This window comes from Phascolarctos cinereus, unplaced genomic scaffold (genome assembly GCF_003287225.1).
Source record: "Phascolarctos cinereus isolate Bilbo 61053 unplaced genomic scaffold, phaCin_HiC Scaffold_4;HRSCAF=312, whole genome shotgun sequence".
In the NCBI taxonomy this organism is placed as follows: domain Eukaryota; kingdom Metazoa; phylum Chordata; class Mammalia; order Diprotodontia; family Phascolarctidae; genus Phascolarctos; species Phascolarctos cinereus.
Genome location: NW_027555847.1, coordinates 582,249,661 through 582,274,632, shown reverse-complemented (window position 1 = coordinate 582,274,632; position 24,972 = coordinate 582,249,661). Strand labels below are relative to the sequence as shown.

At 35.2% G+C, this 24,972-nt stretch overlaps 1 protein-coding gene across 1 annotated transcript in view; it reads right to left on the bottom strand.

Annotated features, from left to right (window-relative positions):
* Window positions 1-24,972, bottom strand: part of LRRC69 (leucine rich repeat containing 69) — a 139,861-nt gene that overhangs the window by 90,149 nt on the left and 24,740 nt on the right. Inside the window, exons 3-5 of the mRNA XM_020972881.2 lie at window positions 16,237-16,309; window positions 13,950-14,145; window positions 1,048-1,119 (exon numbers count right to left, since the gene is read on the bottom strand). Of these exons, the coding sequence (XP_020828540.1) occupies window positions 1,048-1,119; window positions 13,950-14,145; window positions 16,237-16,309 (341 nt within the window). The remainder of the gene's footprint in view (window positions 1-1,047; window positions 1,120-13,949; window positions 14,146-16,236; window positions 16,310-24,972) is intronic.

Here is a 24,972-nt window from a genome sequence, read left to right as displayed (position 1 = left end):
ATTCCTAGGGAAAAAACATGATCCATTATGCTTTTAAAAGCACAGCTACTTTCCTCAAGGAGTCCAACATCTTTCAGATATATCAATCAATTAAAACATAACATCTTAGTATAGCTTGGGCCAACTGTATTCAAACCTCAACCTATGTGTATTCCTCATTGTGTATACCCAAATCCAACATAAGAGACAAAAAGAGAGAAAATCATAAGAAAAGAAAGTAACAAGTGCTTTTATCATTTTAGTGTTATGATTACTTGTACAAAAAAACCAAATTAACAAGGTCAAATATAAATCAACTAAAACAACTTAAATTGTCTTACCATTGCCCTTAGGAGGACAATAGCTTGTTGTCCAGTAAACACACACACACACACACACACACACACACACACACACACACACACACCCCTAACATAAATGCAGATAAATTTGTGAACTGGTTGACAGAACACCCACTTGTTACTTCTGATTATTACTGAACATGCTTAGAATATTTTTCTTAAATGTTAAAAATGTAAAGTAAAAAATGGCCAAATTCTTTCCCAATATTTAAAAGTTTCCAAGTAACTACTTTTCAGTTCCTTGAAATGAAACAAGATCAAAATGTATTCCAGTGGGTAAGGGGGTGAATGGCTTTCTACAGTTTATGGTTTAAATTCTACTGGATGGCTTTTAATGAAGTATCTCTCACCTTTGCCTTACTATAAAGGGTAGACATTTTCACTCCAATAAGGAATATTTTGAGAAGCATAAAATGATTTTTAAAAGGGCTGTAATGATAGAAACCATTTTGACTAAAGCTTGTGTTTTAAATATTTATTGTAGCAATCATAGTTCACATAATTCAAGTTCACTGAGGACACTGGGGGAAAGGAAAAAGGAAAAAACATAGAAGGGAATGAGTAAAACATAAGCAGGAGTCATAAAAGTAGATCAGATTCATTACTTTAATTTCTTCAAATTAAACCAATTCCCCACATTTTCCCAACAACAATAATGCAGAGGCAGTTTGACTATGTAAATAGGAAAAAAAGCCACAGTACTTACATTTTTTGGAAGCATCTGAATAAAGTTTCCAGCTATATCTAATGTTTTTAAATTTCTCAGTGAGCAGAGCACCTGAGTGACAGATAAAAAAAGATAAAGTAAAATTTTTAAACATCTGTAAGATTTTAAATATAGAGATCTAATTTTAGGTCAAACTTAATAAAGAATATGGCCATTCAAATTAATAAATAAAATCATTAAAAAGAAAAAAATGATTACTTCAAAATATTTTTCCAGTGATGTGGCCCATGACCCACTGAAGAATTGATGATTCTATGATTTCCTTATTCAAAATGCATCTTATTGGAAGCCTCTTCACCGTCTCTAGCAACATCCAGTATATAACAGAGATAATCTTTTCTGGACAGGACACAGATATATTCAAAGTTGTGTCCATCGATAAGCAGAAGAGAAAGGACGATGGGAGGTTGGAAAGACGCATGGATTTTTTTCTGGCAAATCTTCTTTTAAAAGGGGAAGGGGAAGAGCATTTATTAAGCACCTACTATGTGCCATTCACTATCTAAGTGCTTTTACAAGTATTATATCTCATTTGATCTTCATAACAACCCTGCAAGATAGGTGCTATTATTATTCCTATCTTACAGCTGAGGAAACTGAGGCAAACAGAGGTTAAATGACTTGCCCAGGGTCACAAAACTAGTAAGTGTCTTGAGAACAATTCTCAAGGATATGAAACTGATTAATCACACTAGGAGACTAGGAGATTAAGTACTTAGGGCTCCTGATTTCCTCAGATAGGATATGACACCGGGAAACCATATTGTATCATTTTGCAGTGGTTAGGGCAGTGAGGCACAATTAGGGAAACCACAGATAACAATATTAGTGTCTAAGAAGGTCAAGTGAACTGTTCTAGTGGCACAGAGAGAATATGCCATGTTGATGTTTCTAACAAACAGATGAACATTTAATGCAGATTGCCTGCACGGTTCGTAAGATGAAAAGGTAAAAGGGCTCAAGCATTACTTCTCTGCTGTTCACCTAATCAGGACAAATGAAATATTCCCCAGCAGGATGGAGGAAAAGACCCAGAGGAAAAATAAATAAGACTAAGATTCTAAATAAATAGGTGGGGATCCAAGCCAGGGGCCTAAGGGTTATGAAGTTCAAAAAAAAAAGAGGGGGGATAGAGTGGGGCAGCGGTTCTATAAAAAGTTTGAGATTCTTCCAACAGAAGATGGGTCTAGATCTTATGAGGAAGAAAAAGCTCCTACACTACAGGAGAAAAAACTATTCACAGATAAACAGACCAAGAATCAGGGAACCTACTACTTACTGGTCAGAGGAGAGATAATTCACGATAGTAGAAAGATCCCTGCCAAGGGGCACAGAAGCAGAAAAGTCAATCAAAACTAAATCATCTGAAGTGTCCTATCTTTCCAGAGTACACATTTGGGATGTTGCAGAGAGGCACCTGAAAACTGTCCCACCTGAAAACTATTTCTAATGAAAGACAAGATAACTGTATTTCACAAAATCAGATCTCTCAGAGTTGGAAGGGACCTTGTAGATCAGCTAGTCAAATCTGGAACAGGAATACCCATTCAGTATCCCCTAAAACAGAGCAGCTAGGTGGCACAATGCATAGAGCACCAGGCCTGGAGTCAGGAAGACTCAAATTTAAATCCAACCTTAGACACTTACCAGCCATGTGACTCTGAACAAGTCACTTTGCCTTGTTATTCTTAGTTTCATCACCCATAAAATGAGCTGGAGAAGGCAATGGCATGCCACATAGTATCTTTGCCAAGAAAATTTCAAATGGCGTCATAAAGAGTTGAACATGATGAAACAACTAAACAACAACCACCTAAAACATGTCCAGCCATTACTTGAAGATTCCAGTATGAGGAAGTCAAATCAACAAGCATTTATTAAGCACCTACACTGTGCTAAGTGCTGGGAATTCATATCTTGATTCAACTCATTCTACTTTTTTTACAGCACTCAGTGTTAAAAAAGTTTGGTCTGTTTTCCTCTTTTCAAGTCAAAATTTGCCTCTCTATAATTTCTGTATCTGTTGTTCCAAGTTTCCCTCCCTAGGAATAAGAAGGACACGTTTAAACTCCCTTTCACATGACAGTACTTTGAAGTCTTTTCTAGGCTAAACCTTTTCAATTTCTTTGGTCAGTCATTGTATGATAGAAGCTCTAGTCCTCTTACCATCTAAACTTCCCTTTCTCAATGCTCTTCAGAAATGTGGCATCCCAAAGTAATAGTATTCACATGTAGTATGAACAGTTCAGAGTGCAAAGCAAAACCTTCTTCACCTTCTTCATACTGGAGATTTTTATTTAATATTTTATTTTTCCCCAATTACATGTAAAAACAGTTTTTAACATTCGTTTTAAATTTTGAGTTCAAATTCTTCTCTTCCCTCTCCTCCCTCTCCTCCCTCTTCATTGAGAAGACAAGCAATTTAACATAAGTTATACATGTGCAGTCATGCAAAGTATATTTCCATATTAGTCATGTTGTGAAAAAAAAAACACAGACCAAAAAAGAAAAAAGAAAAATGAAGAAAGTAAAAAAGTATACTTTAATCTGCATTCAGACTCCATCACTTCTTTGTCTGGAGATGAATAGCATTTTTCATTATAAGTCCTTCAGAATTGTCCTTTGTATTGCTGAGAATAGCTAAGTCATTCACAGTTGATCACTGTGCAATATTGCTGTTACTATGGACCATGTAATCCTGGAGATTTTTATTGACACAGCTTCAGATCACATTAGCTTTTTGCCTACTATGCCACCTTATTGACTCATGCAGAACTAAGTATTCACTAAAACTTTCAGGACTTTATCCACACGAACTTCTGTTTTGCCACATGTCCACTTCCCCCATCCAGTAATCCTAAAGCTGACTTTTCAAACCCAAGTGTAAGACTTTAAATTCATTTATATTTATTTATAAATTTATCCCTTTATATTTACTTATCAAATAAATGTATTATTTAATAAAACAGCAAATTTTGATAGAATTTAATTTTATCAAATTTAATTGCTGCATCTCCCATTTCTGGGTTCTTGCCCTGGCTATTCCATAAGACTGCAATGCTCTCCCTTCTTGTCTACACTTCCTCAAGTCGCTCCCACTTTTCTTTTTCTGACAAAGTTCAAGCACTATTTTATGCATGAAGTCTTTCCTAATTCCTGATTCTCCCAACTGCTGGTGCCCTCACTCCCAAACTTTCCCATACTTTTTTTTTTGAGGCAATTGGGATTAAGTGACTTGCTCAGAGTTACAGAGCTAGTTTTATGTGTCTGTGGTTGGATTTGAACTCAGGTCCTCCTGACTTCAGGGCCGGTACTCTATCCACTGAACCACCTAACTGCCCCAAACTTTCCTATGTTTAACTACTTTGTATATATTTATATAGTATATTTTACATATGTTGCTGTTGTGTCCCCCATTGGAAAGTAGGTGTCTTGAAACTAGTGATAGTTTAATTCTTTGTACTTGTATCCCCAGTGGTTAGCACAGTGCATGGCACACAGTAAATGATTAATAGATACTTGATAATTAATGAAACCCATCATTCTTGACTTGGGAGATCTTTCTGGATCCTGACTCAGTCATACAAGAGTTAAGCCATTCCTCCCAGCTTTTCACCACCTACAAATCTTTATTGGTTCAATGCCTTAATGCAAGCCATCTATGGTATTGATACAAATGTTGAATAGCATAAGTCCAAAGACAGATCCCTTGAATCAGGTTCTCTCAATAGAGAACTGTCTTCAGGTCAACATCAATCTCTTAATTGTTTCTATGGGTCCAAACCTCCAACTATTTCCAAGTCCATTTAGCTTGACTCTTACATCTTTTCATTTTGTCCATAAGGATTCTATGAGAAGTTTTGTCAAGTAACTTGTTGAAATTTAGGTATTCTATGTCTATAGAACTCCCTTGAAATATAAAGCTAATAAATGAACAAAATAAATTCATATAGTTTCACATCATCTGTTCTGACTCTGCTCAATAATACATTTCATCATTTTTTCTAGGTATTGACTGGTCTAAAATTTGAACTATCTACCCTCTTATCTTTTTTAAAAATCATCCCCATAGTGTTTCATAAATCATCAATAACATGTGAGTAATTACATCTTCCAGTTCTTTCAGCACCCTAGAATGTACTGTGTCTGAGCCTGGTGGCTTGGATACAGTGACAACAACTAGGTACTCTCTAAGCATCTGATTTATTTTAGCTTTCAATTTCTTTTTAACCATTTTTGTTCCTTCCTTCCTAGATGAAGATCATTCTCCTTGGTAGAGATAGCAGAAGCAATATGAGTTGAATAATTCTTCCTTCTATCACTCATTATTATCATTTCATTCATTCCTAGCAACAGGCCTGTCTCTTCTTTCATCTTCCTTTTTGTCCCAACTTTTCCTTAAAAAATAAGTAAATAAACCATGGCTTGTCCTCAGTGTTCATTGCCCCACTTAATTCTGAGCCATAGTGCTTCCGACCTTTTTCAGGACCAAAATTCTTATTTATTCATCTTCATGAACTGCAGAGGCAAAATAATAGCTGTCATGTCATAGTCTCCAGATATCTGTCAGTGGTCTCTGCTAAAACCAAAGAGGATTTTAAATTCTTGACTTGTATTAATGATCATTCCTTACTTCAGAAGATGGGGAAAATAATTATAGGTACTGGCATTATATATACCTGTTTCTGACTAATAAGTAAATGGTTGGCAAAGAGAGAAATGAGAACCTTAAGAGGCAGAGACCATGCCATCTCAGTCTTTAATATATAAGGAATGCATGATAAAATCAGGCATCTATGTCAGATTTTAGGAAAGTGAATTTCAAAGACTTTAGAAGTAGGAGTCGTAGTAACCAATGGCCTGATTTTCAAAAACGGAAATCTGTTCAATAGGCATTCAAGAACAAAATTTTGTCAATGTGCTCATAAATAAGTCAAATGAGGAAGAAAAGGGAAAGTACATGAGAAAATCATTCAAGGATTCAGATTTTTAAAGGATATATACAAGAGATAGAAGCTACGAAAGGTAACTGAAAGCAAATAACAAACTGGGAAGTTCCCTAAAGGCAAGGTCAAGAAAGCTAAAGCCAAATATGATCTGAGGCTTGCAAAAAATCCTGTTAAAAAGTGATTTAATAGGTAGGCAACAAAAAGAAAGTTAATGAAGGGTTATGTTCTCGGATTACGGTGAATGAGCAGATAACAAATGAGAAAGGAGGCAGAACTACTCAGTATTTATTTTTCTCATTTTCTCTACCAAGGTGAATGATCTCAAGATCTGAAAAGATTTTTTTTAATGTTTAATATGTAAAGTAGAACTAAAAAGCTTTAATAAGTTGTTAAAAAATAACTAGGTCATTAACTTTAGCTACTAGCTACAAAATGAAAATTACTTGCCTATGTGCCAGTTGACAAGGACACCCTAAAATATCATGGAATATTACAGAAAAAAGGTCTCCTGCTATAATAATTTTTACTATTGTTTGTATCTCTGCTATTGTAATTTGAAACACCTTTATCTCATTCTGGAGTCCTTGAGGCTCTATGTCATGATCTAACATCTCAAATATACCTTTGGCTTGTTTTTCCCTTTCTGCTAAATACTCTGTTCTTTCATTTTAACTATAATGCAAGGTGTCTAGTTGTACAAAACTGCTTAGAATTCTATAGAAGCTCTTTGACAAGGTAAATAGATCCTCAGATTTCCCTTGTTGAGTATATTCTTAGCTAGTAAAGGGCATTCCAGTCCAGTTCACAGTCCTCCTATCAATTGCTTGATAAATTATCAGATCTGTTTTTCTAATACATCTGATTCCCAAACAATACAGAATGACTCAGTTTACTGGTTTTGATGATGGCATATAGGAAGTGTCAAGCCCCTAGAGACAAGCAAACACTTTTTTTTTAAACATGAAGAGAGAAGATAGTTCAAACTCTAGACTATGGAGGTTGAAATCAATTCCAAGCAAAAATTCTAGGACTGATTATTAAAGGATTCATTTGTGAAAAATTAAGGGAAAAAAAGGAGTTGATTGCTAAGAACTAATGTAGGTTCACCAAGAATAAGTCATGCTACACTAACTTCATTTCTCCTTTTCACATGCTATTAGACTGGAGAATCAGGTGAATATTTTAGCCATACTTGCTTGTAGCAAGATCCACAGACCTTTGTCTTCTTTTTCATAACTATCTTGATTATGGAGCTAAGTGCCATGCCAAACTGCCTATTTGCCACTCTTGTTCACAGCTCTAAGGGCTCTTTTACTGGAGATTCCTCAGCAACATTTAATTTATTTAAGGTGGGCTTCCCATCTTTTCTGGGAATAGAATGATGTAATGTACTTAGCTATTTTTAATAGGTAATTAGTGCAGTCCTGCCTTGCCCCAATGCCAACAAAAGCAAACCAGACTAATCCACAGATATCTAATGATCTAATTAAATCTATCCAGCTTGCTCCCTTGCCTCTAATCTTCAAATATCTTCTGTAATTTCTTGGCCACTAAGCTCAATGTCACCACTGGGGAAATGAGGGGAAAGAAAAGAAAATGAAAAAGTATTTGACATGCAGCAAACACAAGACACAAAAATATACAAGGATATAAAAGCAAACCAAATCCAATCCAAAACTAAAAATCCAAGTATCCATTCAAAGCCTGTTTTTCCTTGCCATTGTTCTCTAGATATCTTCCTATATTTCCCTGGCACATAGGCTCTCTGACCTCACTAAGGTAAATGGAGAAGGCCAAGTCTTGAGATTGTTTTCACATCCTCACTCTTGGATTACTCACCACTCAAAAAATTATCACTGGAAGTTTAATTGTACTGGCATCAGATGGTAGTAAAGTGCCATGACCTTGTGTTTAGAGAGGCATATGCTTTGCCTGAAATTCAGAATAACTTCGTTCTTTCCAAATTCCCACAGAAATATAGCCATAAATTTTCTACATTTTTACATAAAATAGATATCCGAATGAATCAGTGTATGTATGTCCCTTTCCTTACCTGTGAGATAAAAATTACATAAGGCAGATGTCAATACACCAATGCTTGTCCATTCTGTGAAGCTTTGTCCATGTCCTACCACAACATTTATCCCTGGGGAAAGCCAGGGATGAGAGGGAAGGGAAGGAGGGTGGTTCAACCTCTGGGCATCCTGGTGACATTTCTTGTTTTCTCAAAAGAGCACAAGTGCTGCCCACTAGTTATCTCTCACCCTCTCCACATAATCAGCCTCTTTTTCAATCTCTGATGCCACTGTTTACTATGGTTCATCTTCTTAGTTCCTTTTTTGTTACATAAATATACAAAGAAATGTGTTTCTAAAAATGTCAGCACTTAGGAAAGCATTAAAAAGTATCAAATTAGAATACTGTTAGAACAAATATTTAAAATGAATCACGACCTGATTGCTGTACTATTACACTAGCCTCCTGGTTGTCCTCCCAGCCTCAAATCCCTCCCCCCAACAATCCATTCCCCACTCAGAAGCCAAAGCAATCTTTCTAAAGTGTAGGTCTGACAGTGTCACTCCCCTGCTCAATAAACCCCAGTGGCTCCTTGTCAACTCCAGGATCAAATATAGCATCACATGACTCCTTTGTACCTTTCTAGTCTTGGTTTTTTGGGGGTAGGCAATGGGGTTAAGTGACTTGCCCAGGGTCACACAGCTAATAAGTGCTATGTGTCTGAGGCCGGATTTGAACTTGGGTCTTCCTGAATCCAGGGCCACTGCTCTATCCACTGCGCCACCTAGCTGCCCCCTACCTTTCTAGTCTTATTGAACTTTACTCCTCTGTCTGTACTCCATGATCCAGGGACACTGGACTTCTTGCTCTTTGTCTCTCATGTCAATCTATCTCCCAGCTGGGTGTCCCCCATACCTGGAATGTTCTCCCTCCTTGATCCCTCCTCCTGGTTTCCCTGGCTTTCCTCAGTACATTTCAAATCCCAGGGACAGCTAGGTGGTACAGTGAATAGAGCTCTGGCCTTGGAGTCAGGAGGACCTGAGTTCAAATCCAGCCTCAGTCACTTAACACTTACTAGCAGTGTGACCTTGGGCAAGTCACTTGACCCTGACCATTTCACCAAAAAGCAAAAAAAAAAAAAAGGCATTTCAAATCCCACCTTTTACAAGTGGCCTTTTCTGATTCCCCCTCCCTTACTACTAGTGCTTTTCCTATGAAATTATTTACCTTTTGTGTGTGTAAAAATATGTGTGTACATATCTACATATATGTGTGTGCATATGCATAGATATATACAGAGAGAGATAGGTACACAGGTATTTCTTCATTCTCTCCTCTATTAGAATGTGAGCTCCTTAAAGGCAAAGACCATGTTTTTTGCCTTTCGTTGTCTCATCAGTACTTTATATCACCTGGCATGTAGTAAGCACTTAATTAATGCTTGTTGAATGACCCATTTAGTGCTTTAAAGTTTACAAAGCACTTTTCTCACAATGCTGTGAGTTGAATAATACAAGTACTAATATCCTCATATTACAAGTTATAAACATCAGAAAGGTTGTGAAATAATCATAATTGAACCTCTGTGTAATTCTTTAAGACACCATCAGCTCAAAGAATAAAAAACTCTTACATTTGTGTAAGATTTTTGAAACCCTTGGCTGTCATCTTTGTCTCTCAACACAAACATTGCAATGGAGATATGCTGTCATTTGAATATCTTTGCTAGTCATGCATGGCCTTTGGGGTTTTTTTTTAAATGTCACATATTAAGATATTAAAAGGTAATACTTTTAATGGAGCAGCTAGGGGGCACAGTGAATAGACTGCTGGCCTGGAATCAGGAAGACCTGAGTTCAAATGTGACTTCAGACATTTACTAGCTGTGTGAATCACTTAACCTCTGACTCAGTTTTCTCATCTGTAAAATGGGGATAATAATAGCACCTACCTTTCAGGATTATTGTGAGGATTAAATGAGATAATTGTAAAGCACATAATAAGTGGTATATAAATGTTAATTATTATTATTATATAGCCATGTACATACACATGTATGTGTACATATATATATATCTCTTGACATATATTCTTAAAATAAAAGTAAATTACTATAATAAATTTTCTAAAGAGAAACTTAAAAAGAGATAACCAATAAATGTAAATTTAAGTACCTACCATGTACCAGGCATTGGAAATAGACAAACAAAAATAAAGAAGTTCTTGTCCTCAAGGAGCTTACATTTTATGCAAGGAGACAACATGCATCTAAAGTACACACATACATACATACATACATACATACATAAATGTGTATCTATTATATATATACATACACATATATACACATACACACATATACACATACATATGTATGTGTGTGTACAAAATAGATACAAGGTGAATTTTTGTATGGGGAGGGTACTACCAGCTGGGGGAATCAGGAAAGGCTTCATGTAGAAAGTATCACTTGAACAAAGCTCTGATGGCTCAGGTGAATCTAAAGGACAGGGATGAGGAAGAAATTCATTCTAGGCATGAGGAGTGGGCAAACATACAAAGAGAAGAGATGGAGCGAGAAACAGCAAAACAACCAATTTGGCTGGAGCACCGAGAGAAGGAATACTTAATAAGTTTGGAAATAGGTGGGGCTCCGATTGTGAAGAGTTGATTGAGAAGCAGAGATAGATGGTCCCTGAACTTTAGGAACATCATTTGACAACTGTGGAGAGCATGGATTAAAGAAGAGGGAGATTTCAAATAGGAGGACCAGTTAAGAGGGTAATGCAATAGTATAAACAATAAGTGATGAGAGTCTATACTCTCATTTCATCTGAACTCTCATGGTGGTGGTTTGTAAGAGGAGAGAAGGGCACAGATTTGAAAGAAATCGTGCAAGATTTAGAAACTGATTAGATATGTGGGATGATGGAGAATGAGGAGGTAAGGATAAAACCAAGGTTATGTGTAAACTTGGGTGACTGGTAGGAGGGTAAAAAATGAAATAAGAAACAATTAAAAATAAAGGCATTTTAAAACATCTATTGTGTTTGTGGTCAGTCACTTGTTCAAATGCATTTTTTTTTCCATTGTGGATTAGCTCCTCAAATTTTTATACCTCAATTTATTGTCTCCTGCATGGAACTGCACAGTGTAGTACTGAAGTGTCAAACTCGCAGCTTGAAGGAAACTCATTAAAATATAATTGGGAAATGTTTAACAAAATATATAAAAATACAATACAACATATATAATGTTAATCTGTGGGTTCCTAAGTCAAGGAGATGGCTTGGTGGCTCTGTGGATAGAGCACAGGGCCAGCTTCAGACACTAGCCTTGTGATTCTGTTTAAGTCACTTAACCTCTGTTTGCTCTAATCCACTGGAGAGGGAGATGGCGAACCACTCCAGTATCTTTGCCAAGAAGATCTCATGGAGAGTGCTGATGTGTGATATTCCACAAGGTTACAAAGAGTCAGATGTGACTGAACAACAAAAAGTCAATATGGAGCCTGAAGGATCCATTTCTATTTGAGTTTGACACCACTGGTGTAGTGGATAGAGATTTGGGCTCACAGCCAGGAAAACCCGGCTTGAAATCTCACCTCTGACACACACACCAACTCTATCACCAGAGGGAAGTCATTTCGTATCTCCATGCTCTAGGCCAGAACCTTTTTAGCCACAGGTAGGTTAGACTAGAGACAGACTGATGATGGTTGGTTGCTGTAAGTCATGTGACAGGTTAGACTAGAGACAGACTGATGATGGTTGGTTGCTGTAGGTCATGTGACAGGTTAGCCAAGAGACAGAGTGAAGACGGTTGGCTGCTGTGGGTCACGTGACAAGCAGGAGCATGCACAGTGGCCACCCTGCATTTTTCTCAGGCCACCTAAAATCCTTTGGCGGGATGTATATTGTGCGGGGCCTGGTTTTTGAAGATTATAAGTTGCAGAGAAGATGCCAACCTGCATTGTTGAAGGAATTTCCTCACCTGGAAGTACCCTATGCCATTGAAATCACAGGTCCAGCCCCTATCTGCTTCTTCCTATCCCTAGTTTATGCTTGCTCAGGTATATCAGGCTAAACAACGTAAGAAAGAATAAAGATAAGCCTAATACCTGTTGCACCCCTCATCCCACCAAAGTGGAATGTACTGCAAAGCCAAATATACATGGTGTCCCCAAATGTTTTAGTACAGAATTTAGCTTTCATAACAGCAGAAAGTGTCCATTCTACTAATTTACAAAAAATATCATTCAAAAGGTTAGTTACAATTTTTAAATATTGATGTTTCTTATTAAAAGTCAACATAACTAACACCTTGCTCTAGATACCACTGTAGTCAATTTTCAAACTTCGGAAAAACTTTCATCAGCTGCTACTCAGAGACTGAAAGAATTTCACTTGTAATTCTAGCCTTTAATATCATTCAAAGAATGAGGCTCTGATACATAGAAGATCCTACAATTAAAAAAAAATTAATGGAGATAGATTAGGTGACCATGGTGGTGAAACTAGAATACTTCCCCTACTGATCTGCTGGTATGAGAAAGTGTCATCTAGAAACTGGCACACATGCAATGCATAATAACAGGGTGCCCCATCTTGGTAAAATTAAAATGTATGACTCAAAATTCACAAAACTAATTGCAAAAGAAAATCCAATAAACTTTCAAATCATATTTTGTAAGTGGTTAACATTTAGACATCCAAAATTTTTAAAACTTAAAATTATACTAAGACTATTGGAGCATGGTGCATATGTATGTATCATGTAGACATATGCATGTATATAATGTATAATATTATTTGGATATATAATATTATATTATTAGTATATTGGATTGACCTCAATATAACTATCTTCCACTGGCAGAGCTGGTTGAGAATTGACCATATACACTATAATAAGAAATTAATATTGTGTGATTCTGGGCAAGTCACTTACCCCCATTGTCTAGCAACAAAAAAAAAAAGAAAGAAATTAATATGTCAAAGGGTATAAGATGTCTTGCTTAGGATCATACAAATGAGTCATAGAATTCAGCATATGGTCTGCAGATCTAAGATAAATTCTGCTTATTAAAACAGCTAAGCAGTGAGGTGCTATGGTTGCAACATGAAAATTTCTGGCTCAGATTTTTTGATAAAAGAAAGACTGTGACAAGGAAAAACTGGCTCAGGCTTCTTGCTGCTGTTGTGTTAAGAGGGCAATATTTCCTCAGTGTCTATTTTGAGCTTCTAAACATTGTTCCTGGAAGTTCAGAGGTCCTAATGCCTAAGGTATCAAGGCTGAGAAATAAGCCATAACATTTACCCACTAGAAGGTGTTCTTATCTTCCCCTTTCTGTTCCTTGTTTCCTGACATATATTCCAGATATGTATTCCCTTATCTGCCCCCTCTTGCTTTCTGTAAAATTCCATTTTTCTATGCTGTTTACATATTCATATGCATTCATTCATGTATGGCTGCTAAAACTGATGCTCTGGGCTCTCTGACTTTGTGTTCTGAGTGTAGTATACATTGCAAATACAGTAATAATCTCTGCATCATTACTTCAGCGATTGACCACAGTACCTAATCAGTGGAACCCTGGGTAAATTTTTATCACTCAGTGGACCTGGAGTCAGGAAAACCTAAGTTCATATCTAATATCAATTACTATCTATATGATGCTGGGAAAAGCACTTAATCTCTCAGCCTCAGTTTCTTCCTCTACAAAATAGAGATAAAAATAGTACCTACTTCCCAGAGTTGTTAAGAAGATAAAAAGAGATAATATTTGCAAAATGCATTACAAACCTTAAATGGCTATATAAGTGCTATCTATTATCATTTAAGCAGTTTAAAGATGTTTTGCTAAGTTTCTACCTTACACAAAGGAGTAAAGCTTGACTTTGATACTTTACTTACCATTGGGAATACATCAATGAGGTTTCTTGCCAAGGACAGCTTTCTGAGATTCTTCATAGATTTAAATTCTTCAGGGATGGAAACAATTTGATTGTAGTTTAGTTGAATTTCAGAAAGACAAGCCAGGGAACAAAGTTCCTTAGGAATATCAGTTAGCTGATTATTGTTTAAACTCAAGCTTTTAAGATTCTGTAATCTAAAAATTAAAGTATATGAATGAAATTTTGCACTGAACTCTATTCTACTAACACCTCTTACAGGAAATCATACATAGGTTGGTTTGCTTAGTTTGTTTTTTTAATTAAATTTTTCCCATTATCAGACATTTTTTTTCTCCCTCTCACCTCCCCCCACTAGGAAAAAAAAGAAAAAGAAAATCCAATTTGTACATATTTGCTTAGTTTTTGTTAGAAGGAATTTGCTTCATACCTCTTTTGAACCTATTAAAACAAATTTTCACACCTACTAAATGGGCATTACTCAGTTTATAACAGGGGTTCTTAACCTGAGGTAAACTGGGTGGGAAAAATTATACCTTTATTTCAGTATAACTGATTCTTTTTGTAATCTTATGCATTTTATTTATTTAAAAACACAATATTCTAACGAATCCATAGGTTTCATCAGACCACCAAAATGATCCATGACACAAAAAGATTAAGAATTTCTGGTTTATGAGATGAATAGTATTGCTAGAATGAAATACTTTTCTACCTTTAATAAGTGGGCCTCTTTACTTAAGTCCTCTTCTGATGCCCTATTGTGGTATGTCGGTGCCCCTGGCATCTCAAAGTTTATGGGTGCTGAATAAATGCTTATTCCTCACTATTCTTCCTAGTTCTGCTTCTGCCTCCCCAGACTTAGCTGCCTTCTCACCCTGGAACACTCCTCCACCTCTTATGCCCTCTTATCCCATTTGTGGTTTTCTCTTAGGACTTCCATTTTGAGGAGGAGCTCAAGCCAGTCTTCATTCATTCCTCTCTTCATTCCTCTCCTGGTTCTGCTTCTGACTCTCCAGACATCACAGCCATCTTCCCCCCTCCCTCACCTGGTACCTTCCTCCTCCGAACTGATCCTATTTTTCAGCTCCTTTGTATACTTTTATATGTTGTCTTCCTTGCCCCCCCACTAGAATGTAAGCTCCTTGAGGGCAGGGACTCTTTCTTTTTGTTTGCCTTTGTATCCCCAGCCCTTAGCATAATGTCTGGCACACAGTAAGCACTTAAATGTTTGTTCACTAACTGTTGAAAATTAAAAATATAAAATCAGAAACCCAGGATGCCATCATTAATGCATAAATATGTTGATTAGGAAAAGAAGTAAAAAAGTATGTAAACTGACTACAAACATTTTTATTAACATAATTTATTTCTGCACGGATGATGTTAATCTTAATTGTATCCAATCCCTCGTATGTAACATTTGACCAAAATGTGATTTTTTCCCCCTCCAGGAAAAAAAACAACAACAACATAGTTGGGAAAAACAAAATATATTGACAAGAGGTGTAAGCAAGTTATCTGAATGGATTAAGTGTACTGTAGAATGTCCTGTGCTGTTTGGCTGTTCATATTTTTTTCTACTCTTAAAAAAAAATCTGGTTATTCTTACTTAGCAATACATCTGTTTCTTTTCAGAAGGCAATAAAAAGAATCTCCAAAGTAAACCCCAAACAAGGCTCTCTCTCCATCTGTCAGCAAAAAAGTCCAAGACGGAGCTCTCTCAGCTGGTTTGGAGAAAGATACTCTAGTGGCAGCCTGATTTGTACACATGTACAATCTAAGGAAAACAGAGCCTTTTTAAAAAAAAATTAATAAAATGTGGGGTTTAAAAAATAACGCTCTGGTTCTTAAAACCTGTGTTTGGATATGTTAACTTTTCTAACAAACTCAATACTTTACTCATTTTTATGACAATCATATGAGGGAAGTGCCAACATCACCACTTTATAGTAAATTAACACGAAACAACACAGACTGAGTGCATCAATGGATTGGACACAATCATCATTAGAACTGGGAATTTTGGGGGTAGCTAGGTGGCGTAGTGGATAGAGCAGGTCACTTAACCCCAATTGCCTCACCCCCCCCAAAAAGACCTGGGAATTTTAAATGCCCAGTTTTGCCATTAGGCCATGAAGCCATGTTGCTTCTTATTCTTCTGACTAATGATGTCTCAGTTCTTTAGATCTTTATATGTGTATGTATCAACAAGTATTAGTTGCAACAGAAAACTAGGGTGAGGGAAGTGAGGAGGGACTGGGCAATTGTATTATAAACAAAATTACCTGTTTATTTCTGGAGGAATCGTTTTAAGCTTGTTGTGATTCAGATTCAAAATGTTCAAATTCTCTAAGCCATCTGTTGAAAAAAATGAATCTTTAGCAAATTAAGGAGACACACAATTTATATTTTCTACAGTTTTAATGCCCTTAACAGTTAACACAGTTCCTGGCACATAGTAAGCACATAAAAAATATTTAATGACTGACTACTTATGTGACTTGAGGAAAGTCTGTATCATTTTGAGCCTTCAATTTTATTGTTTGTTAAATGAATGGATGGACTGAATGATTTCTAATTTTTTTTTCCAATTCTAAATCCCAATAGCCAAGAAGTTGCTAGGATGCCAAAGAGACAGTATGGCCTAGGAGATAGCCACTGGACTCAAGGTCAAGAAGACCTACATCTGAGTCCTGCCTCTTCCACAAGCTATGTGACCTGGAGCTATTTAATCTCTGTTCATAAATTCCCTCACCTGTCTACCTGCCAAGACACAATGTGAACACAATTACAAAACATTTTTCACACAAATAAAGTCAGATCTTAATAACTGGAAAAATAGCAATTATTTATGGGTTGGCTAAGCTAATATAATACAAATGACAATTCTACCTAAATTAATTTACTTATTCATTACCATACCATCAAACTACCAAAAATTATTTTATGGAGTTAGAAAAAATAATAACAAAATTCATCTGGAAGAACAAAAGGCCCAGAATATCAAGGGAATTAATGAAAATAAATGCAAGGGAACATGGCCTAACCATACCAGATCTTAAATTGCATTATAAAGCAGCAATCATCAAAACTATTTGGTAATGACTAAGAAATAGAGTGGTGTATCAGTGGAATAGGTTAGGTACATAAGACACAGTAGTCAATGACGATAGCAGTCTACTGTTTCATAAACCCAAAGACTCCAGCTTCTGGAATAAGAATTCACTATTTAACAAAAACTGCTGGAAAAACTGGACAATAGTATGACAGAAACTAGGCATAGACCAACATCTCATAACATATACCAAGATAAAGTCAAAATGGGTATATGATTTGGATATAAAGGCTGATACTTTAAGCAAACTAGGAGAGCAAGGAATAGTTTACCTGTCAGATTTATGGAGAACCGAAGAATTTATGACCAAACAAGAGATAGAGGACATTATGAAATACAAAATTGATAGTTTCAATTACATTAAATTGAAAAGTTTTTGCACAAAGAAAGCCAATGCGCCCAAGATTAGAAGGGAAGCAGTAATCTGGAAAACAATTTTTACAACCAGTGTGTCTGATAAAGGCCTCATTTCTAAACTATATAGAGGACTGAGTCAAATTTATAAGAATACAATTCATTCTTCAATTCATAAATGGTCAAAAGATATGAACAGGCAGTTTTCAGATGAAGAAATTAAAGCTATAGTCATGAAAAAATGTTCTAAATCATTATTGGCTAGAGAAACGCAAATAAAAACAACTCTGAGCTATCACATCACGCTTATCAGATTGGCTAACATGACAAAACAGGAAAATGATAAATGTTGGACAAGATATGGAAAAATTGGAACACTAATCACATTGTTAGTGGAGTTGTGAACTGATCCAACCATTCTGGAGAGCAATTTGGAACTATGCCCAAAGAGGTCTAAAACTGTGCATACCCTTTGACCCAGCAATACCACTTTTAGGTCTATATCCCAAAGAGATCATACAAAAGGGGAAAAGACCCACATATACAAAAATATTTATAGCAGCTCTTTTTGTGGTGGCAAAGAATTGGAAATTGAGGGGAATACCCATCAGCTGAGGAATGGCTAAACAAGTTGTGGTACATGAATGTGATGGAATACTATTGTTCCATAAGAGATGATGGGCGGACTTCAGAAAAACCTGGAAAGACTTGCATGAACTGATGCTGAGTGAAGTGAGCAGAAGCAGGAGAACATTGTACACAGTAACAGCAACGTTGTGTGATGACCAACTTTGTTAGACTTAGCTCTTCTCAGCAATGCAATGGTCTAAAACAACTCCAAAAGACTATGATGGAAAATGCTATCCACATTCAGAAAAAGAACTATGAAGTCTGAATGCAGATTGAAGCATGTTATTTGCTCTCTCTTTTTTTGTTTCTTCTTTCTAGTGGTTGCTCCTATTGGTTATAATTCTTTACAACATGACTAATGTGAAAATATGTTTAATATGAAAGTATATGTAGAGCCTATGTCAGATTGCACAACATCCTTGGTGGGGGGAGAAGGAGAGATGGGAGAGAGTGGGAAAACATTTAGAACTCAAAATCTTATGGAAGTGAATATTGAAAACTAAAAACTAATTAATTAATTAAAAATTAATTCCCTCACCTGCAAAATGGGAACAAAAATAGAATCTATCTCACAGTGGAAGTTGTGATTGTCAAGTGTGGTGATGCTTGTTAAATGCTTTATAAAATTGAGTTCATTTCTCTTCATTTTGCTTCTCTGTTTGACTCTTCCTGAAAAGTCACTTTATCAAGCAAGTAGATAGTTCCCTCACAGAAAGATGCAAAGTTTATCCCTCCCTCTTCAGACCTGTTCATGAACAGGAAAGGTACTTAAGTATTAGAGTTTCAAAGAGCTTTTCTGACCAGTAAGTTGTTTAGTAAGGTAAACAAAAAGAACTGGAGATGTCAGTAAGTAAACACTTAAGTAGTCTGAGCTTAATAACAAACTTGAAAACCAGATTTGACAGTGATACATTTAAATGTGAATTGTTCACCTTTGGATAACTAGAACTGGGTAATTAAAACTTAGCTCATATAACGTACTTAAAGCAATTCCCAAAGAACTTGAATGATTTAATGGCTCTCAATCCCTAAAGCCAGAAAATAGAAATTAAAGGTTCTAAATGAGCCTTTGAATCAATTTTTTTTTAAAATCACAAAATTAAAAATCTAACACTATCCAAAATATTAGATATTTTGCAGAATCCAACTGACTAACAGGTGCAGAAAATATAAAATTCCCCCATAACCATTGTTTACTGATTCAGGGAAGCTAGGTGGCATAGTAGATAAAGAACTGGGCCTGGAGTCAACAAGTCTCTCATCTTTCTGAGTTCAAATCCAGCCTCAATTACTTACTAGTTTAGTGACTCTGGAAGTCACTTAACATCGGTTTGCCTCAATTTCCCAATCTGTAAAATCAAGACAATATAACAGCTAATTCCCAGGGTTGTTGTGAGGATCAAATAAGAGTATCTGTAAAGTGCTTAGCACAGTGCCTGGCACATAGTAAACACTATATACATGTTATCTGTCATTATTATCATTAAAAAAGCATTTGACCCAGCTAAATAAAAAGATAGTTCCCAAGTTCTCACTGAAAATGGGATGGAGGATAGTCAGTAATAATAACTGTGGAAAAAATTTTACAGCAAGTTTCACTGATAAAGGCCTGATTTCTCAAATATATAGCTATCTATAGTCATATGAAAAAATGCTCTAAATCACTTTTGATTAGAGAAATGCAAATTAAAACAACTCTGAGGTACCACCTCACACCTATCAGACTGGCTAATATGACAGGAAAGGAAAATGACAAATGTTGGAGGGGATGTGGGAAAAATGGGACACTAATTCATCGTTGATGGAGTTATAAAGTGATTCAACCATTCTGAAGAGCAATTTGGAACTATGCCAAAAGGGCTATAAAACTGGGAATACCCTTTGACCTAGTAATAGCACTACTAGGTCTGTATCCCAAAGAGATAAAAAGGAAAAGGACCCATATATACAAAAATATTTATAGCAGCTCTTTTTCTGATGGCAAAGGATCAGAAATTGAAAGGATGCCTATCAATTGGGGAATGGCTGAACAAGTTGTGGCATATGATTGTGATGGAATATTATTTTGCTATAAGAAATGATGAGCAGGATGCTCTCAGAAAAACCTGGAAAGACTTACATGAACTGATGCAAAGTGACGTGGGAAAAACAAGGAGAAGAGTGTACACAGTAACAGCAATACTGTACAGTGATCAACTGTGAATGACTTAGCTATTTTCAGCAATGCAATGATCTAAGACAATTCCGAAGGACTTGTGATAAAAAATGCTATAAACCTCCACTGAAAGAACTAATGGAGTCTGAATGTAGATCAAAGCAAACTTTTTTAAAACTTCATTTTCTTGGGTTTTCTGGTTTTGTTTTAGTCTGTGTTTTCTTTCACAACTGACTAATATGGAAATATGTTTTCCATGATTCCACATGTATAACCTTTTTCAAATTGTTTGTCTTCTCAATGAAGGGGGAAGGGAAGGAGGGAGAGGATTTAGAGCTCAATATTTTTTAAAATCAATATTAAAATAGTTTTTACATATATAGGGAAAATAAAATTTTTTAAAAGTAATAGAAAGTTAGAATTAAAATGAAAAAGATACAATGTGTAACTAAAAATTCTAATCTGTCTTATTTAAACACATTTTTAATGTCAAGAAATGAGATGTGAATGGAAGAAAGGACATTGACACCAAATACAATTATTTCATATAGAAATTTAACCAATAAAATCAATTGCTGTAAAGAAACCAAAAGAGTTAAAGTGCTAAAAAAAAAAGCCCTTTATTGGCAAATATAACTTTACTTTTCAACTAGAAAGTTATGACAATAAAGGACAATAAAGGTTATAATGTAAATTTTTCTTTAAAATCTTATAGAAAAGGATGGTGGAAGATTATATGCAGTATCATCACACAAAATGGAGAAGATGGAGGAAAATAATCAATTTAAAGAAAAAAGCCAACTAAGCATATTCATCCTTCAGAATGAAAATGAGATGAATACAGAGAAGTTTAGAAAAATCTATATGGAGAGATACAGAGTTAAGGAAGTAGAGTTAAGAAAACAATATGCAAAATAACTATAACAATGTAAATGGAAAGAACAAAAAGTAAATGTAAAAAAAACTACAATGAACAAACATGACTTAGGGGATATGAGAAGATTCTTCACCCCCTTTGCAGAAGTGGGAGATCCAATAGTGTTGCACAGTGCACATATTTTAAACTTTTTCTATGTGTTGATTTGTTATTACTGATTTTTTCTCTTTTTTATCTCTAAAAATATTATTTTTTAATATGGGATGGCTTTTTGGAAAGAAGGATACTGGAGGAAAGCATGGTGATGTAAAAGAAAGAAGACATTAATAAAAAATCTTTTAATAACATCAATAATACCTTTTTTAAAAAAAAAAGAACAACAAACATGAAAAAGATGAATAACTTTATAACAAATTCTTTTCACTCTCAAGGACAATGGAGTACCACACTTAAACTGTAATATCACAGTCTGAGATGCACTTACAGAAAAAAAAAACTATAGAGAAAAATAATAGGAAAAACAGCTGGACTACACAATATGCACACAGAGAAAGTCCATGTTCAAGACAACACAACCGTGAGAGTGTTTAAGGATCAGTTCCCAAAATATCTGAAGAAGAGGAAGATGCCAGAGGTATGGAAAAAAACCTCAAATCTTATTGCTACAAAAAATAAGAGAATGAGAGAATATTCCTATATGCTTACTTTCTAAATAAATCTAAATAAAATTTTTATGAGAATAAATAGTACATATTCATATTGAGAATATCCTTGATGAGTTTATTCAAAAAGAATAGGCAGTCTTTGGAAGGTAATAGTCTACATCTTTATGATCAAACGACTGACTCAAATGTCCCACTATGCTTATTATTTGTTAGTTAAAAATAAAATTTGGTAAAATAAAATATCATCTTAAAAGGTTTTCTGAAACAAGGTTTTTCTCCCATCAACATGTAAAATTCTTTACAAGATTTTCTTATATATATACATATATATATATATGTATATATATATATATATATACATATATATATATGTATATATATGAAATACTGATAACCTTGGTTGATAACTCTCTGGTTATTAATGTCAAGCAAGACACAAAACAAGGAGATGTATCCTTAACAAATGTGTTCACCATTGTTATGGAGGAGATCTAATCTAGAACCCAAATTGAAGCAAACTTTCCTCGAGTGAAGTCCTCGATGTTTTCTTCTTTTCTGATACCATTGTATGGGTTGGTTGAGTCCCAAACACTGCAGAGCATTCATAACCATTCAAAAGAATTTGGTTTAACCATCCACAAGGGAAAAACCAAATAGTATCCAGACTAATTATAAAAAGCTATCTGGAATACTTATAAAGTTAATCAATCAATGTAGAAATAGACACACATAAATACACACATACAGAGATATATATATATATATATATTACAAATGAAATTAGAGAGTAGTAGCTGGGTTACTTTTGGAAAATTGTAAAGATTTTTAATAAGAAACTTCTCCCTAAAAAAGGCCCATTTTTCATATTAAAACTCTATGAGATTGTATGGCTTCAGATCATGACCACCCCCAAAGACTTTAAAATGGGTTATCACCTAGAGAGCAATAGACAGATGCTTGGTTGGTATGATCAGACTGAAATATTACAAATAAGAAGTTGTGAAGCAGAACCAATTAAAATATGTTCTTAAATATTTGAGCAAAAAAAGATAGACTGGTAGGCAAGGGATAAATGATGGACAGCCTGTTTACTCCATTGGTATTATCACAATGTCAAAAGAAAAAGTCCTCAGCATATTGGCTGGAACATCTCTCATGAACTTATGGGAGGATATGTATGAGACTCACACAGGATGGTCAGGGATGTACAAGTTGCAATCTGCATTGGTGGAGGGAATATATACATTTATAAGATTACGGATCCATTTCAGCATTTGAGTTTGACTTAATAAAACAAAATGCTATTTTAAAGTCTCTATCTTAAAGAATTTATCTTCACACATATGTTAAAACAGTACAAGTCTCTGTGATAAACAAAACTACAGAGATTATATTATTCAACGTTCCATTGAATATGAACATTAAATGATGATGAATCTGGACAGGAAAATATACTCAAGATGTTTGCTGATGTTATGGAGAAGGTCTTACAAAGAGTCTAAATGGAATAAAGATTCCCATGGATAGGTTTCCAAATGTTCTTAATTGAATATGACATCCTACTAAATGATAAATCTAACTAACAAGCCTACTAAGAGTTGTAATCTATTAAGACTTGAGAAACTTATCATCAGCTATCTGCGAATGCTCATCAAAGCTAAGATCAGAATAAGTTTAAAAAAAACAAAGAGAAAAATATATGATGTACAACTGAAGTAGCTTAATTGAATTGTTTAAACAAATAATTGAAAATTTAAAAATGGAAATGAACAACAGAAATTATATCTACAACTATATTAATTTTTCCAAAAGTTTAACCATAAATCAATTGTCCCAACAAGGAGACTAAGAGAATTCAGAATGCTATTTAGTCAGTAAGGATTTGAATCTCTTGCAAATTGAAAAAATGGCTGCCAAAGGCATCACCAAATTAGAATGTAAACTTTCAAAAGCAACACTGGATTAGACTGTAAATCTTTCAAAGAAGGATGATGGACAATTTTGAGAAGATGCTTCTAAAGGACAGAGAAGCCAATGGAGAGCAAAAGCAATTTAAAGAAATCTTGGGAAAGGTATCCAAGCTAAGCAAAGGCATCCCAAAGGCATTCAAGGATGAAAAAGGAACAACAGCTATAAACAGAAGAAAAATGAAAAAGACTTGCAAAAATCATTATAACAAACTGTCCTTCTATCAATGGCAGTAGAACCACCACACTTGAACAATAACATCATAGTTTTAGATATGCTTATAGAGGATGTAAAAACGGCGGTGAAGAGAACACGACGACAGTAAAAGCAAACATATCAAACTAAGCATATATAGAGGAGAGGTAACACAATTGTGAGGTTGATGCTAGAGGCAACACATTTGCCAGAGTCTTAGGGGACTGATATATAAGGTCTCTGAAGAAAGAAAGATCCAGATGAGAGAAAAAGAAATCAGTCCTTATTGATAATGAGAAAAAAATGACAAAAAACACTGTTAACTACCAACCTCTATGTCAACTCTCCCATCTGTACAAAATCTTTATAAGACTCATTTATATGCAGATTGAGAGCATCCTTAATTAGAGTTTTAGAAAGAAATAAACAGGCTTTCACAGGTGATATTCTACACCTCTTTACTGTTTGACAGCTGAAAGACATATAGAATACAAGATCTTATTGTGCTTATTGCCCCCTTATAGACTTAAATGCCCCCTTATAGAATCTTTTACAATGAAGTATCTTCATATATATATATCAAAATCATTTATGATTTCTTAGAAGCTATAACAACAGAAATTTCTGTTCAGTAACCCTCTGAAAATAAACATCAGATGACACATAAAACAGGGAACTATATTCTTTTCAAGGATATTCATCACTGTAATCAAAGAAATCCAGAGCAGAGTCTAAGTCAAAGAGAGAGAATCCTCATTAATGGCACAGTCCTTTAGATACTCCTGTTTGTGGATGACATTGTACTGATTGTATTAAGCCTCAGAACATTGTAGCTCCTCCTGGAACAGATCAACAGCCACTTAAAGGAGTTTTAAGCTATCCTTCCACAAGGAAAAATCAAGTGGATGAAGAGTATCAGATGCCTAGATTTTCATATGGATTTGGATGGACACCTTGTAGTATCCACTACAGTGTCTACCAGCTTTTATATCTGGGACATCATGTTGTTGGAAAATAGTGGATGATAGGTGATATCTTGACTTGCCCATGAACTGAATTTAA